At 39.8% G+C, this 17,391-nt stretch overlaps 1 protein-coding gene across 4 annotated transcripts in view; it reads left to right on the top strand.

The window, feature by feature from the left end:
• znf462 (zinc finger protein 462) overlaps positions 1 to 12,263 on the top strand; it is a 56,167-nt gene extending 43,904 nt beyond the window's left edge. For all 4 annotated transcript variants that reach the window (XM_036528319.1, XM_036528318.1, XM_036528320.1 and 1 more), the window contains exons 10-13: positions 1,726 to 1,949; positions 9,122 to 9,284; positions 9,378 to 9,501; positions 9,612 to 12,263. In XM_036528319.1, the coding sequence (XP_036384212.1) occupies positions 1,726 to 1,949; positions 9,122 to 9,284; positions 9,378 to 9,501; positions 9,612 to 9,828 (728 nt within the window). In that variant the 3' untranslated portion in view covers positions 9,829 to 12,263. The remainder of the gene's footprint in view (positions 1 to 1,725; positions 1,950 to 9,121; positions 9,285 to 9,377; positions 9,502 to 9,611) is intronic.
• The last annotated feature ends 5,128 nt before the right edge of the window (positions 12,264 to 17,391 follow it).

The raw sequence follows: 17,391 nt of genomic DNA, 5'->3' as shown, positions 1-17,391 counted from the left end.
ATATGGAACACATAGGCTATCACAAGAAAGAGCGGAACCGGAGCTTTGTAATGATGTTAGTCACATATTTGTACATACCAAAATAATCACATTATTAAGACAGATCTCTAGCCTGTGTTTGCTGTGACTGAATTGTGATAGACCTGCTGTGCATAAGGTAAAAGGTTGTACAGCGACAGACAAGCGTGTGTGTGTCGGGTTCGAGTGTGTGCTTGTGCGTGTGTGTGTCGGGCGGTGTCAGGCAAATGTGCTGTGTGGATTCTGTTGCAGGGCATAGTTGTTGCGTGGTTGTGTAGCTCTGTGGCCTTATTGTTAATGATATAAGCCTTGGTGATGTGTGTGCAAAGCATGTATAGCCTAGTTGATTGCCTTGGCTTGCATCCATGAAATCTTGTATATTGCGTATTGAGTCTGTGTAAGACTTCAGCATTCAACACTGGAGCATTAGGTAGGGGCATACCTGCCAACACTCCCGTTTTTCCTGGGTTTCTCTTGTATTTCAAGGCCATCTCCCAGCGTCCTCCCGTTTTGTGGTTTCTCCCGGGAAACTCCCGTAATATGCATGGCAAACTTTATTATGAATAATCGTCATACACGGATCTGCGAGTTCAGCAGTTTTGTATGTTTGTCTGACGTTACCCAAGTTGCCAGATTGTCTATGAAACAAATCTACACACACAATCCACACACTACATACAATTATTTATTTACTTATTTATTTTACTATACACCCCCCCCCAAAAAAAAAAAAACTCCCGTATTTTGAAACCTAAATGTTGGCAGGTATGGGTACGCCCCCAGTAGGTCCCCCAACTGGGTATTTCACACACTGGGTGTACGTCAGTATGTTCACAACCTCATTTATTCACTTTAAATTTATTCATTTGGCAGACACTTTGATCCAAAGCAACTCCTAAGTGAAGGAGAGTACAATACAAGCAAAAGAGGGACTCAGCAGAACGGATGAAGTGTGGAAGTTCATTCCACCGTTGGGGGACAATGGCGGAGAAAGTTCTGAATTTTGATATTCCGGTGCGATGCGACGGGACCACCAGACGCTGTTTGATAGTAGAGCGTAGCCGTGGGGAGGGAACATAGGCTTGCAGTAGTGAGTTCAGATAGGTAGGTGCAGTTTTGTTTGCTGTCCTGTACACAAGCATCAAGGCCTTGAACATGTTGCGGGCAGTTATAGGGAGCCAGTGGAGCGAGGCCAAGAGAGGTGTAACATGAGCCATCTTTGGTTGGTTGAAAACCAGACGTGCAGCCGCATTCTATATCAACTGCAAAGGCTTAATAGTGTGTGCAGGTAGGCCAGCCAAGAGAGTAGTCCAGTCTTGAGATGACAAGAGACTGGACAAGTAGCATGTTCAGATAGGTAGGGCCTGATTTTCGTATGTTGTACAGCGCAAATTTGCATGATCCTGCAGTCATCGCGATGTGGACAGTCAATTTTAGCTGGTTGTCAGTCACTACCCCCAGGTTCCTAGCAGACCTTAACGGAGTTAGTGTCCTTGAGCTGAGCTGTACGGTGATGTTGTGCTGGATTGACGGTCTGGCTGGGATGACGAGGAGCTCCGTCTTGGATATGTTGAGTAGCACTCCGAGTTGGTGGCGCTCTTTTATCCAGGCCGAGATGTCTGAGATATCCTCCCAATCTTTTCAAAGGTGTAGCCAAGGAAGAACTAATCTGAGTGTACCATTTGCTGCCCCCTTTCTTTGCTCCAGAGGAGCGGGTGGTTCCCCTGGAGGTCTGCCGCTCCAAGCTGTCACGGCACCTGCAGGGCGTCGTGTTCCGCTGCCACAAGTGCACCTTCACCTGCTCCAGCGACGAGAGCCTGCAGCTGCACATCCACAAGCACGACGAGCTCAAGCCCTACCAGTGCCAGCTCTGCTACTACGACACCAAGCAGCGCGAAGACCTGGAGGCCCACCTGCGGAATGAGCACAAGGTCAGGCTTTACTCCCGAATCCAACAGACGTGGTAGCGTTCTGTCTTCCATATTGTATCCTGCACTCACTGCATGCCACATTAGCATTAGCGTTAGGTTAGTTTCCAGTGAATGGTGTCTCCAGTTTTCCCCACTCTCAAACCTGAAGTCATAGTTGCATCTCGAAAACTTGCATACCTCTTAAGCAGTCTTCTGAAAACATTTTTTGAGGACACCATCCTTATGAGGGGTCCTTTATGACAATGAGCTATGTCCGATACTGCTGTGCTGTAAAATGAGGGCTCTGTTTTTAGTGGCTGTTTTAAGTATTTCAGGAATCAGTTTTTCTTTACCGGAACATATTCTGAGAACTTGCATTAACTGATGACGCTCTAAAAATCACTGGACAATTTTTGGATATAATTGGTTAATGTGTCTTGGTGAAGCATGTTATCTGCAAAAGAAACACATGCTTCCTCCAGTCGTCCAGCCCCGCCACATTCTTATGGAACGTAGCAACTCACATTTCATTGTACAGGTTAGTTAAGAACAACATAAGAACTTAAGTTTTAATTTAAAAAATAGGTTATTCTGGCAAGTCAAGCTTATTCCTGTACACTTCAATGGCCTCTGCTTTCACCATGAAAACTGGTAACCTATTCCAGCCTTAATAGTCCTCTGAGTGAAAAAAGACCAGATGGCCTATGTAACTTCCTGTGTTCCTCTTGTTTTGTTTACAGAACTCAGCTTGAAATAGCTTGGTCCACTTTATTAATCCCTTTTAAATATTTAAAAGCCTCAATCAAATCCCCCCTGAGTCTCCTTTTGCTGAGACTAAAGAGATTACATGTCTTAAGTCTCTCTTCATAACTTATACATTTGATACCTGGAACCAGTCTTGTTGCTCTTTGACGTAACTGTTAATTCCTACTGATTGTAGTTTGATGAGTCGCTTATATAGTACTTTCTCATACACCTTTTGAAACAAATAAATGAACAAAGAACAGTATAATAGCTTTGGATATTGATGTGTTTATAGTTAAATAAAGAAAACTGATTAAATTGCATTTTGTACATTGCATGTCTATTTATTGATCAAGTTCATTGTTCTCAATGATAATGTAGTATGCTTGACCACAATGTCATCATCAATTACATTAACATTCAACATACTTTAAGAGCCTGTAAACCACTGACCAATATTCTTAAAATTCTGTTTCAGCCTAGCAAGGTAGAATATCAAATAATCAAATGGCATATAAATCACTGTTGTATATTCACTGTAAGAGTAGCTAAGAAGAAACAAACCACTGGCCATCAAGATGAGACAATATTTTGTCAGTTTGTAATAAAAAGGGCAGAAAATAGAGTCGAAGTTGCTATTTTTGTCATTTGTTAAAATGTTTAACAGATGTTTTAAAGACAGCTGAAACAAACAGCTAGACATGCAAATGCACATTCAGAATTCTTAACTTCTCTCGAGGATCAGAATTTCAGAAGCGGAGGCTCTAGGAGTTAAATGCAGACTACACCTGTTTCTGTCAAGTTTCTTTCACCATGTCTGCTCTTAAGACTTGACTCCAGTACTGATGAAACATAGCCAGTGATGCAACAAGAACAGTAGTCTGAGCAAGTTGTCACGTTAGCAAGAACATATTGCTAGCTGGTGGTACATATTGCTAACTGGTTGACAGCTGATTTAGCCTGACCTGTCTTGACATAATCAAATCTGAATATAAGCTAAAGTTTGGCTTCATTTTTAAAAGGTATGCGCTGTTGAATTTTGTTGATATGCAGACATTTTTAACACAGTTATGACAAGCTCTCTGACTAATGTTAGTTTATCTGATAAATAACTTCTCAGTAATTTTGATTGGCTGTTCACAATGTTTCTGCAGCTAACAGTACATTTATATTATGTAAATTATTTAAAACTTAACACTATACATCTAAAGGACAAAAAGCTATAGTGGGATATTCTAAAAGTGACAATAATTGGTGATATCTTGTTGATATTAAAAGAGTTCATTGGACATTGAATCCAGTGGCACATGGCAAATGGTTTGGAAAAAACTTGAAATCTAGAGGGTTGGTAATATGCTAGTTGATATTAACTGGGTTCATCTGTATATGATGTCATAAGAATGATCTGAGTCAATTGTTTAAGAAGTCCAGTTTTGTTAAGCGTTATCCTACTTAACAAAAATTGTTTTCACTGTCCCTCATGAGGACATATTCCCAGGAATAATTGTAGCCTGCTCCTTCCTAGATTTCAAAATCCTACATGGGATACAAATTAAAATAAATGGCCCATAGTTCACTGGATCAGAGTGATCTGCTTTCTTGTACATTTGTTGTACACTGCCTTGTTTCAGTAATTCAGGAATTTCTCCCTTTTCAAGGGCTGCTTTGAGTATTTCTGTAACTGCTGATCTCCTGGGATTTTCATGCACAACAGTCTTTACAGTTTACTCAGAATGGTGCCAGAAACAAAAAACATCCAGTGAGTGGCAGTTCTGAGGATGGAAACGCCTTGTTGATGAGAGAGGTCAACGGAGAATAGCCAGACTGGTTCAAGCTGACAAAACGGCTACAGTAACTCAGATAACCACTCTGTACCATTGTGATGAGCAGGAAAGTATCTCAGAATGCACAACACATTGAACCCTGAGGCGGATGGGCTACAACAGCAGAAGACCATGTTGGGTTCCACTTCTGTCAGCCAAGAACAGAAAGCTGAGGCTGCAGTGGGCACAGGCTCACCAAAACTGGACAGTGGAAGACTGGAAAAACGTAGCCTGGTCTGATGAATCTCAATTTCTGCTGAGGAACACAGATGTGGTAGAACGGGACATTCGCAGCATGAATGTGCAGCTGACAAATCTGCAGAAATTGCGTGATGCAATCATGTCAACATGGACCAGAATCTCAAAGGAATGTTTCCAAAATCTTTTGGAATACATGCCACGAAGAATTGAGGCTGTTTTGAGAGCAAAGGGAGGCCCTACCCAGTATTAGTATAGTGTTCCTAATAAAGTGCTCAGTGAGTGTATATAGTCTCCCCTCGTCTTCAAGTACCCTTGAGTGTATACCATCAGGGTCTATTAATTTTTTGACTAAAGGTTTTGTAATTTTTCCATTACCTCACTGTCCATTAATTCAAAATTTTTGCATATCTCCTGTGCATCAGATGTAACATCAGGTAGAGACTGGTGAAGACCTGGTGAAGCTCTCATGACAGTAACTGTTTAGTACCTGATCTATAATAATAAAGTATCTTTATTGTTAAAAGCAAAACACCATCCATAATATTAATGTACCTAACCTCCACTCAAATGTTCCTTTATCTATTAGAATATTGAAAAAAAAGCACTTTTCATTGCTATACATCTTAAGTGATTTTCTTCTAAAAGAGCTTTTCGGGCCCCTCTGATTTCTTTGTTTATGTTTGCATGTAGTTTACAATATGCTAAGTCATTACTCTTTGAACTGTCTTTTATATATATTGTAATTTATTCTTTACTAAACTCTTGTATAATATGCTTTGAATGTCACTTGAAGAAAATTTTAAGTACAATATACAGTCAGATCTGGAGACCCACAAAACTAAGTTAATCAGTGGTGTGGGGAAATGGAATAAGCATGCCGAAATGAGGTCAGAGCAGCACACACTTAATTTCACTCAAAATGTGCTCAAATGGGCATAATTATAAGTCAACAACATTTCAGGCCACAAAATTCCACTGCTATCACTGCTAATTCTGTCTTTCATAATACATTGCATTTTAGAAGAATTTGTTCCTATATGGAATCGTCTCGATCCAGAAAGATTATTTAATAGCGAGATTTATTTGAACTGAAATCCCAAGGATGTGTGAGGGGTTGTTGACTGTGGCCTAATTTCAGTGCCACCTCACTCTTAGATGTGGTTACAGTTTTTGGTACCACTTGAAAAGCCTTCTGAAGTACAATAAGAAAATGCATTTAAAGAGAGATTCTGGTGAGCGTATGATTTAGTCTGATACAGTGTTTGCATAGCTTGGATAGATTCATGTAAATACACTACCATGTTAACATACCTTTGTTTTGGGAAACGAAATGTGTAGATTTCAGAAGGCGGTCGAGACCCTAGAACCCTAATGCCACAATTTCACAGATTCATATCAAGCTGGGAAAATACAGTTCTTGAGGTAAGAACAAATCAGGCAAGGTGACATCTGCACTCATATCAGACATCATACCTTCTGCCAGCCATAAATTCATGGTCTTCAGTTGCTTTACCAGACACAGTACCTCTCATGGGTTTCTGCAAGAGCATATTACTCACTTTCGGTGGCTAAAATTTATCTGTCTGAGATTTATCTGTCTGAGAGTCTGAGATTTCCCATCTCAGCCATATAACACATAGCCAAGCTTAACTCATGTAAAGAGATGGTATTCAATGTAGAATCCTAATAACGAACAGTAAACAGTCTGACAGTCTGTGTGCTATCCCTACTCTTGCTTTACCCAGTATTTTTCCCTACAGTTTCTCAATCTATAGTACATTACAGCATGCAATTCAGAGCTATATTTCCTGATTTATTCATTTCAGAATTTACATTCAGTGTTTCAGTGCATATTTTTGTTTGTTTTATTTAGTCAGGGTAACGGTGACACCACCATGAATCATGATTCATAAGATGGCCTTTATCATACAGGTTCAGTCAAATATGGCTGATTGTTATGCTGATATGCACATTCATGTCTGTTCAGTGAAGGAGAATGCAGTGGTGTAAAACTGTCAAGAAAATAACTTGCAAATCTGAAATCATTTTAAGTTACCAAGATTTCCTTGGTAAAATGATCATTGGGATCAGAAAAGCCCTATATACCCACATTAACTAATGAATATTTAAATGTTTGAATGATTCCTTGATTTCAAACATCATAGTCCCAAGAGCCAATGTTTTAAATTGGAACGATTTTCAAAAGATTTTTTTCTGGCCTGCAATACACAAATTTATCAGTAACAAGCAGTATATCACTTCAAATTTACCTTATTTATAATTTCATGATCAAAACAACCAGGCTAAACTATCACAAATGACTTCAATTCACAACATTTGGTACTGGATCCAATGATTGTCACACCTTTGTCACCTCTCCCTCTTATGTCTCCTTTCTCCTCCGTTGCAGTCCTTTCCACATATGGTTTAGTCTCAAAAAGGACATTTGTATAAGGTTCCCACACATAAGCAATAGCAGTAGAGAGCAGTAGAGAACTGCAAGGTGCTTTTTCTGGTTGAACTAAGACCATAAAAATGGGCCCATAGGCTCAGAGTTAATGTAGTAATGTTCTTTGTGCTTATCATAGACTGATCAATTTCAGGTAGTCTGATGTGTGATTTTTGCAAGTTTTCAGTCATTTCAGAAGCCACCAAGTACAGACGGGTGACAAATTAAAGGAAAACCCTGAGTAAATGAGTGGAGAAGCATAACAAATGCAGATGCTTCCACACAGGTGTACAGCATGGTACCATTAAGCAATTAACATCCAATCATGCTCTGTGGCATGTATAAAAATGCTGAGCAGGCCCAGTTGATCTCGATTTTGGATCAGGATGGCAAGAGGAAAAGATCTAAGTGACTTTCATCGTTGGGGTACGGATGGCAGGAGCTTCAGTCACAAAGACTGCTCAACTGGCGAGTGTTTCAGTAGGAAAAGTGACTAAAGTGACATCTGCATTTAGATCTGTGGGAAAGACATCAGTAAATAGGGTTGGAAATTGTGGTCGACAGCGCACATTCAATGACCGTGACACGCGTGCATTAGTGCGATATGTAAGGAAAAACAGAAGAGCAACTCTTCCTCAGGTGCCGGAGAGGGGGGGGGGGGGGGTGGGGGGGGCTGGCATGGTTTGGGTCCACTTGTCCCCTTAGAGGGAAGGGTCACTGCAAATCAATACAGAGTTGTTCTGAGTAATCACCTTTATCCTATGATGAAACATTTCTATCCTGATGGGATCTCTTCCAGGATGACAGTACTTCTATCCATAGGGCACGAGGGGTCACTGAATGGTTTGCTGAGTATGAAAATGATGTGAATCATAGGCTATGGCCTTTGCAGTCAGATCTCAACCCAATTGAACACCTATGGGAGATTTTGGACAGACGTGTTAGACAGCGCTCTCCACCACCATCATCAAAACACCAAATGAGGGAATATCCTTTGGAAGAATGGTGTTCCATCCCTTCAGTAGAGTTCCAGAGACGTGTAGAATCTACGCCAAGGCGCATTGAAGCTGTTCTGGCGGCTTGTGGTGGCCCAACACCTTACTAAGACACTTTCTGTTGGTTCTTCCTTTACTTTGTCACCCGTCTGTACAAAGCGCATTCCAGTCAGAATAGACGTCTTTGTATCTTCCATTTCTAAATATTCATTATATTGGCATAAAGAGATTTAAAAATGACTTAGGATCAGATGTCATGCAAGAGGGATATATGGATGTACTTGGCTGTCTGAATCTATCCCTCACCTGAAAGTATTAATTATTCTAAGCACATCTCGAATTGAATACATTCCATATCCCTTATTCCTTTGTTGAGGAAAATGTATAAAATGGAGGCATAGGGCAGATGGCATTTTATGAGGGTGACATATAAATTTTACCTAATAGGGTAAAAACTGTACACACATTCAAAGGGAGATGGTTGTTGAATGTGACATGCTTGTAGCTATCCGTTTTCAGCATCACTGTTAGGTACATTTTCCTACTAAACTTATATTAAACAACAGCATCCCTCTCTTTGCATCTGTATGGGGTGTAGTGATACAAAGGTATGAACTCATTACCTGACAGGTCCAAGTTCAAACCCCAGCTTGGTTATTATTTTGTGCAGTGAGCTTCATGTGCATCTCTGTAGAGGAAATGGGCCAGTCAGTAAATGGCAGATGATTGACATAAAATAAGCGTTTCAAAACTGTTGAACACAACTTTGGACACAGCAGAAAAATGTTGAGCTACTTAAGGCGGTTAAGACTTCCTGAAACCAGTACCTAGCTTTTCTCGCTGCTGTGCCATGTGCACCCTTCCCTGTTGTGTTTACGGGGACACCCCACGTTCTCCTCACTCTCCTCGATCCAGTGCGCTGCCTGCTGTGGTGTGCCTCATACCCAGTGCTCACAGGTTTGGCCTGTTCCCATCCCGCAGGTGATCCGGAACTTTGAGCTGGCTGGGCGGGTCAATCTGGACCAGCTGGAGGCCGTGAAGGACAAAATGGGCAGTCTGAGCAGTGCCGAGGAGGAAGAGGAGGGTGAGGAAGAGGAGGAGGAGAACGAGGAAGAGGAGGAGGCCGAGAAGCCCGATTCAAAAGGTGAGAGACGGAGCCGACGGTGATAGATGCGTCCCCTGTGGTTTATGCCTCCCCCCCTTTTGCCGTGTTTAACCATGACCCTCTGCCGTGCAGATGCCCCAGGGTCCCCGAACAGCAGCGTGTCAGCCTGCAGCGAGAAGCGCTTCCCCTGCGAGTTCTGCGGCCGCAGCTTCACGCACAGCACCGAGTGGGAGCGCCACGTCCTCCGGCACGGCATGTAGGTCTCTCCTCTTTCCCTCTCCTTCCAATTTATCTACTGTTTCAGCTCCTCCCCGCAGCAGCGGGCAGTGACATTAATCTTCCTCCTCACTTTTTCTCCAATATTAGGACTGTTACCAACAGGAGGGCAGAGGCCAGCTCAGCCGAAGCAATAGAAGCTGCTACTCAGACCGAGGTGAGCTCGCAGGTTGCCGCAGCAGACAGAGGCGGAGACTTCCCCAGCGACACCATGGAGGCGGAGGGCGGATATCCTCCGGACCTGGCACAGTGTAAAGTGCTGAAAGAGGAGGACAGCAAAACGCCTGAGACCAAAAATGATCCTTAGGAAGAGGGAGATTTCTGCAGCTGTGCGATGTACTGTACTTGAAAACCATGGGTTAAGGTGGGGGGGGCAGAAAAAAAGGCTGCTTTTACAAACACTTTAAATAAGCGGAAAAAAATGTTAAAAGAATCCCTCACGTTTTTGAGCATTGTTTGATTTTAAGTGTTACACATTGGAAATTATAGGTTGTGTTACATCCTACATAGAAAAATATTGCTGAACCTTAAAATGAGTGAGTTGGTCCCGTAGGACAGATGCTAATATATTGGTAACCAATAGTGAATGGTACTGTAACGCAGTCATTCTGGTCAAATCCTCAGTCAGTTTCTACAGTAGTAACACAAGTGACTTCATATTAGCCAAGTTGTATTTGTGAAGGAATGAGGCACAGCATGTTTTTCCTCACCCAGTACAATTTTGCCTCTCCAGTATTAACTTGACATTTAGCCTTTTGATTTCCCCAATCAGCATATTAACCAGTTGGAAAAGGGGTAGAATGCTCCAACTACTGATGATGACCCTAAGAAAGCATCTAACAGTCAAATTGGTTGGATGGATTTAAATGTCTTGCTTGTCAAAGATAATTGCAGATGTTCAAATTAAAGGAAGACTGATTGGCGAGTCATTACCTGTCTGACAGTCAGGTGACTGTTCCTGGTTAATTATCGACATATTGACATATTGCATTTATTGGTTGATAAAGACTACTGAATGTGCTTTTTCTTGTTTTTTTTTTTTTTTTTAACAAAAACATTGTGAATCTATCAAAAGGTTTTTGTGATTTGACCCGAATGATGAGTTACAGGCATTACATTTTAGTGATTCTGTGTTAATCTCATATAGCGAAATTCCTTGAGGAATAGTTGCTTCTTTTTATATGCATATCAATGTCTACTTTTTAAACATTTAAAAAAATATTGACACTGGCCCCAAATTCTGTAGCAAATTGCTACACAAATTGAGATGTGTGTTTGTTTGTCTGCAGCTTTACGAGTTCTCTGCACTTCCACACTTTTGATTCTAAACAAAATTGTTGTATCGCCTTCCAAATTACGTCCGGGTTAGCAGACTGATATTCGCCACTAATACTGAAATCCTGTTCTCTAAAAGGGAAAATGTGCACCTTCGATTTTATCATTAATGCTTATGTTTTTTGTTACGTAGAACAAGTTCAGATTGTCATTAGTTTTTCAGTTTAGTTTGACACGTAAATGTAACTGTCAGAAGAAAGGAAAAAAAATGTAGAAATGTAGCTGCTCATCGCAGGATAGTATCGCTGAGGAAATCTTTTTTTCCCCACACAGTACCTCTGAAACTGACATTAGGTAATTCCTTCAGTAGCAGTGTGGACTCAAGGAAGTCCCACAGAGTGAAAGATGTTCCTGTTTGAAACTAGTTTGATGTGAGCTGTAGATTCATTTCAGGACCAGGGTTAACTGACTTGTGACAGCTCTGTCATGTAGCGGCACATGCGCCAGACTTGATGATGGTGGTGTCGTCACAACCAGCAATTGTAAACAATCGTCCACTTCGGTGTGCATTTTAACTATGACTAACACCTTGCCAGATAGTCTGTAATCTAATCCTGAGGAACTCCTGAACCTGGTTGACGTGTCTGGTTTGACAAAACTGATTTTAAGAGATAAACATAGTTTGTATGTGTTAGAGGTTGCTGCTCGAATACCCTGAAGCCTTATTAGATGTTAATAATAGCAATTGTTTTGGCACTTAATTGAAATAGCTTTTTTCCAACACCAGTTGGACCAACAAGCAAAAATAAATATTAACATAATGATAAGAAATTACTTGGAGCCATGATACAGACACACAAAGGTAACTGTCCTCTTGCTACCAAAAGTGTCAGCTTCCTGGACATTTGGATGGCTGTCTTTGCTACAGTTCTCTTTCTTGAGCAATGAGCCATTGCTGTAAGGGGGAGAAAACCCAGGTGCTGCAAGGTGCATTCTGGGAGTTCCGCATGCTGTATTCAGCCGTGTATAGAAAACAAGCTACTTGTCAAGTGTTTGAAACTGTGGTGTCTCAGAAAGGATAGTTTGCCCCATTTCCTTTAGATGTTGTTCTCTTACAAATGGAAAAAAAGAAAAATGACAAAATTTGGAGTTATTCCACTGTTCATCTGTTCAAACTATTGTACAATATCTGAATAAGAAGCGTCTAGTCTTTCGTTTTGTACCTTATAACTGGGGGCAATAAGGTGCCAAGATCTTCTTTGTCTCTTGTTTTGTTTTCCTTGATAAGGACTAGCCTGCCTTTTTAAAATTAAAATAGTTAGAAAAACAAGGAAATAAGCTTTTAAATGGCAGCTGATTGCTAGCAGTTCCCGTTATAACACACTGGAAACTTGTATATATTTTGGTTTTTGTTCCGTTATGTTTTACCTTCTATTCAGACTGTTGGAGTTCACCATAGTTTGACTTAGCTCCTCCATTTTGCCTTTCTCCTGTGAAAATCTGATTCCTGAAGGTGGATTGTGATGTTGCCTAGAATGGTTGTTTACACTTTTATTCCATTTATTTCTGGATATTCTGTAAATATTGTAATTCATTTGTCTTTTTTTAACTTGTTAATAAAGTTATCAGATAACCTTAAATGGGCATTTCATTTTAAGATTAAATCCCTTAAGTCCTGTAAAACTGTCCTCTGAGACAGATGAATTTGTGTTCCTTTGACAGAGCATTTAGAATGTATACAGAGAGTTCTTGAAGCAAGAAGATGCCTCAGAAAGCACCAACTGTAATCAGCCCACCAATGATACAAATCCATTTACATTTCATCACAAATCAGATTAATTTACAGGAAGTTACATTTAAGGTATGTCAGGTTTAAAGATGCTACACAAATACCCTTGTGTGTAGTTTATTGGAATCCACAGCTAAAAACTGATTTATTCTACAGCCTTCACTGGAAATTAAGTCAGTCAGCTGTCTGGTGAGCCAAGGTTATGACTGACACCCCAACAAATAATTTAATGCTGAAAAATAAATTACTTGGTGTAATATATTCAAAACTCAAATGTGCTGAAGATCATAACATTGTGGGGGATTTGTAAAGGATAAACACAGAGAAAAGGTAGTGAAGAAACGATTTTGTGTCTTAGCTTCTGAGGGTAGTATCTAACCTGAAACTGATGTTAACCATGGTGTTCTGAGAAGTAACTGAGAAGATGTTACAGAGCTCTTTAAAGGGGATATGAATTAAGTATATTTGTAGTTTTGAGGTCATATCATTTGTTTGTTTCTTCTTTGACAGATTTGTGCAATCTTGACTAGGACACAAACCTCTGGGCTAGAGAAAAGAAAAAGAAAGTCTGACATGTAAGGTTATTGTGGTGCTCTCACTGTCATCACAGATAAGAGAATGTGACGGAGTCAATCAAACTGTGAAAACCACAGACAAAACATTTGGAGATCCATGACTGGAGCCCTGTATTCATTTTCCCCCAGACAGAACAAATCGCCAAAGGAAAAAAAGAGAAACTTTTCCACGATGGCAGAAAGGCATGCCTTTTTGTAGACATTACCACTACCCACCGTTGTGCAGTAACACACTACCTTCAGAGGGCTCACAGTTTTCTGCATTAAAAGCCTGTGTGATTTTAGGTCATAAATATCCTGTAGGGTTCAGCAAGCCAAAATATGTTCGTGCACAGGCAATGTTTGCCCATAATGTCACACCTGTTGAACACAGCCTCACTTTTTTGGTCAGAACCCAAAACTACCAGTATGTGCAAGCTGTGATCCATGTCAAACACAACCAGTTACCCTAGGGTGATTTAGGGTCATCATTGCAAAACATAGCTCAACAATTTCCTGTTTTTATCTGGAAAATGGGAACTAAACCATGGTTCATGGAGCACTCTAAGATTGTACAGCATTACTGTCAACTTAATAAATATTTTTCTATTAGGGGATTTAAAAAGTCATTCAAGAAGTGATTTAAATATCAGATACTGCATTTAGTGCATCAATTTTGCATCAATCTCAGTCATAGATGGTTCTAGTGTGAAGCCAGTTTGGTGTTATGTCAACAGTCTACTGTAGATATTACAAGGATTAACAACTGTGATGAAATATCCAAGGTGTTAGTATGGGAGTCACTGCACCCTGTATTCATTTTCTCTAATTAATAGTCAGATTAATGTCTATAGCAGCGTTTCTCAAACCTCTCATGGAGGACCCCTTGTCCTGCATGTTTTAGATTTCTCCCTGCTCCAACACAGCTGATTCAAATGAGCAACTCGTTATGAACTCCTGAAGCCACTTAATAACAAACTGATCATTTAAATCAGCTGTGTTGGAGCAGGGAGAGATCTAAAACATGCAGGACAAGGGGTCCTCCAGGAGAGGTTTGGGAAACGCTGGTCTATAGTACTCTTGTCTTCTTTTTGAAAAGGGGAAGTTTGTCTCTTGGGTTCTATGGAAAGTATTTAACTGACCTAAAACTGATCTTAGCTACGGTGTTCTGAGACAGTGCAATTGAGAAGATGTTACAGGGCTGTTAAAAGGAATATGATTCTGGAGATACAGAGACCCTTTAAAAGCAATTTTGTCAGAAAACATGCAATGAAACACATAGAAGGAGTTGCAGCTACCTCTCTCTCTCTCCAGGTTTTCCAACACCTGCAATCAACCCTCCACCCTGACAGTTCCACAAACTGAGGGAGCCCCGAACACTCATGTTTCAGAGGTGTACATGATTTCAAGTCCTTTCTTCTCTCTTTTTGCAAGTCCCTGGGAGACATCTCTAGTGTTTGATCACTTGTATTCATCGCTGTTTGTCTCCCCAGACTAGATGCAGGAAAGATGTTTGGTCTATGAAATACTCTGGTAAATTATAATGAATAGTCAGACTGGGGCCTCTGGAAAACAGCTGGTGTTATGTAGGTACTTTGTGTAAACAGAAAGAACTCTTCAAGAACACATTCTTTTTTTATGAATGTTTGCATTGTTCCTCCTTTTTCATTCATCTTTAGTAGTCATCAATTATACATTGATGCTCTTCCCACCATGACGACACCACCGATATCACTCTGAAGCATGGCGTGAAGTGAATGTCATCCTCTGACACATAGGCACACACATATGCTTACTGCAACCACCTTCCTTCTACACAACAAAGTTGCCTCCTCCTGACACTATCTGTATAAATCACAGGTGTGTCACAGGTTGGTGAGAGCAGAGCTATAAGTGTACCCTGGCTAACCTATCCACTCCTATCCCTGGAAGAGTGAAGCCAATTTGTTCCACCGATGTGGGTTCCAAGTCATTGTTGAGTCAAATTATCTGTCTGGTTTCAAACCCAGGCTGTAGAGCTCAGTCTGCATTTGGATCAAGTGCTTTTACTGACTGAGTCACTCTGGAGTCTAGAAGAATAGCCCTCTGTAATGGAAACATATTCCATTAGATGAATTTTCTATGTGCAATGCTAGCTTGATTCTTGTTATCACTGGTGGAGTTGTTTATTTACTACACTTAAGCTATACTGCTCTTTAGGTTAGTTTTGATTGTTTAGTCCTCTCACATTTCTGGAAAATAAAATCCACATCCACATGAGATTCAGACTAGTTTGTTTGAAACATATGCATTGGACCTCATTTGTATTAGAAAAACCAAGTTCCGTTCAGCAACAACTACGGGCAAAAAGCAAAAAAGTGGAACAGGAGATCTGTTGGAAAATCCCCCATTGCTAATTCAGCTGTGAGAAAATTCACTTATACAAAAACTGATGCAACAGTGTACAGCTGTCAACCTGGAAAGTCTGGAAGCTCAGCTGAATTCTAATGTGGTGTTACCATTGGTATATCATGTCACTCAGTGATCTTTGTAAGGCTACAACAGCTCCCCATCCCTCCAACCCACCCTCCCCTCAAAAATAAGCATTTTCTCTTCCAAGACAAGCATATTAAAGTCTAGTTCCCATTCTATACTAATTTGTTTTGGGTGGGGTTGGTGTACTGATGACATCAGTATATTCTGGTTTGAATCTCACCATGAATTTCTTGCTGTTCATGAATACATCGGCAACACAAACAACAATCCTTTTTCATCTGAACACTACATAAGAGTAACTAAAATATTTACATCTCCAGAAAACTTAAGTTCTTAGTCCTGATAGATTCCACTGATCTTGGCTAACAAATAGCCTTACACTTTGGACCATGATAAATTCTACAATGTATTTCCAATGTTAATGACTATCATATTGAACATAAATAAATCTCCGGGCATTCCTATACTACTATACTGTTAGAAAAAAATAAATCTTTGATGTTCAAGCATTCTTACATTAAGGCTAAATGTCTTCATGACAGATTTAAAAATGCTTTTAAATGGAACTGTGAAATCTGTAAAAAAAAAAAAAAAAAAAAATCCCATTATATGACAGATTTCAGATAAGTGTACACCTGAGAAAATAGGAAATGGCTTTACTCATTGTAAACCACTTCGAAATTTCAAATGCAGTGTTTACAATCACAACATATTATAACTATATAATTGCCTCAGCTGTATAAATGGATAAAATTGTAACCTTCTGTATGCATGTAAGTTGCACTGGATAAAAGTCTTCTAAATAACAATGAATAAATGAAAAAATGATATATAAAAAATTGTACAAGAGGGTATTCTGTTGTTTGAAGGTTAGCAAGTTCATTTGTATGCTCTTTTATAGGACAGATGAAGACAAAAAAGGGAGTTGCTGAAAATAAATATACAAATTGAACAGATCATGTTAACTGTTTAATTGTTAACATTATAAATTGGCTATTCCTGAACTCTTGCAGGAATGTCAGAGATGGGAATGATTACGCCATCCATTAAAGTTGGGGATAGCACCTTATTCAGTGTGAAACAATTTAGGAAATGCTGTTCCCAGGTCTGCGTGAGAAAGGAAACTGTTTCCCTTTTTTGTAACTCAACAGTGATTATTTTAATTTGAATGTAATTCTTTCAAGGTATAATTGGTTCATATGTAAAATAAAATGATAACGTGAACTTTATACTGTCTCCCTCCACCTCCAAGTAAGCAGAGTTTTACAGTGAGCCCTCAATATGTATTGAATGATACAGTACACAGCACCCTGAGAAAGGCTCTGCAGTAATGTACAGGCAGTGTGCTGTAGTTCTTGTTTGTTAATAAATAGAAGGCTTTAATATTCCTTCTGTCTTAAATGTTTGTACTTGTCTTTTGATGAAAAATATTTTGCAGACACTAAACACATTGTACTTAACATTAAACAATGAGTGTAAGCAACCACTGTATCATTTCAGTACATTTGCAGTAATGGAAAAGGTTATACTTGCTATATCTGCTGCTAATAAATTTGGTTTAGTATCTATCCTGCAGCCTATATGGTGAAATTACAAAACTATCTACAATAAGAAAACAAATGAATTGATCACATGTAAAAATGTACACATGCCTTATACTATTCTCTTAGAGCACAATTTGTGATAATCATTTTCCTGAAGATATAACACCTGCAGTACACCAAACAGTCTATTGTTTTGCCCCAAAAGCATTTTAGTTCTATACTTTGCTCCTTTT

Source organism: Megalops cyprinoides, chromosome 5 (assembly GCF_013368585.1).
Source record: "Megalops cyprinoides isolate fMegCyp1 chromosome 5, fMegCyp1.pri, whole genome shotgun sequence".
Taxonomy (NCBI): domain Eukaryota; kingdom Metazoa; phylum Chordata; class Actinopteri; order Elopiformes; family Megalopidae; genus Megalops; species Megalops cyprinoides.
This window is presented reverse-complemented; position numbering and strand designations above follow the sequence as displayed.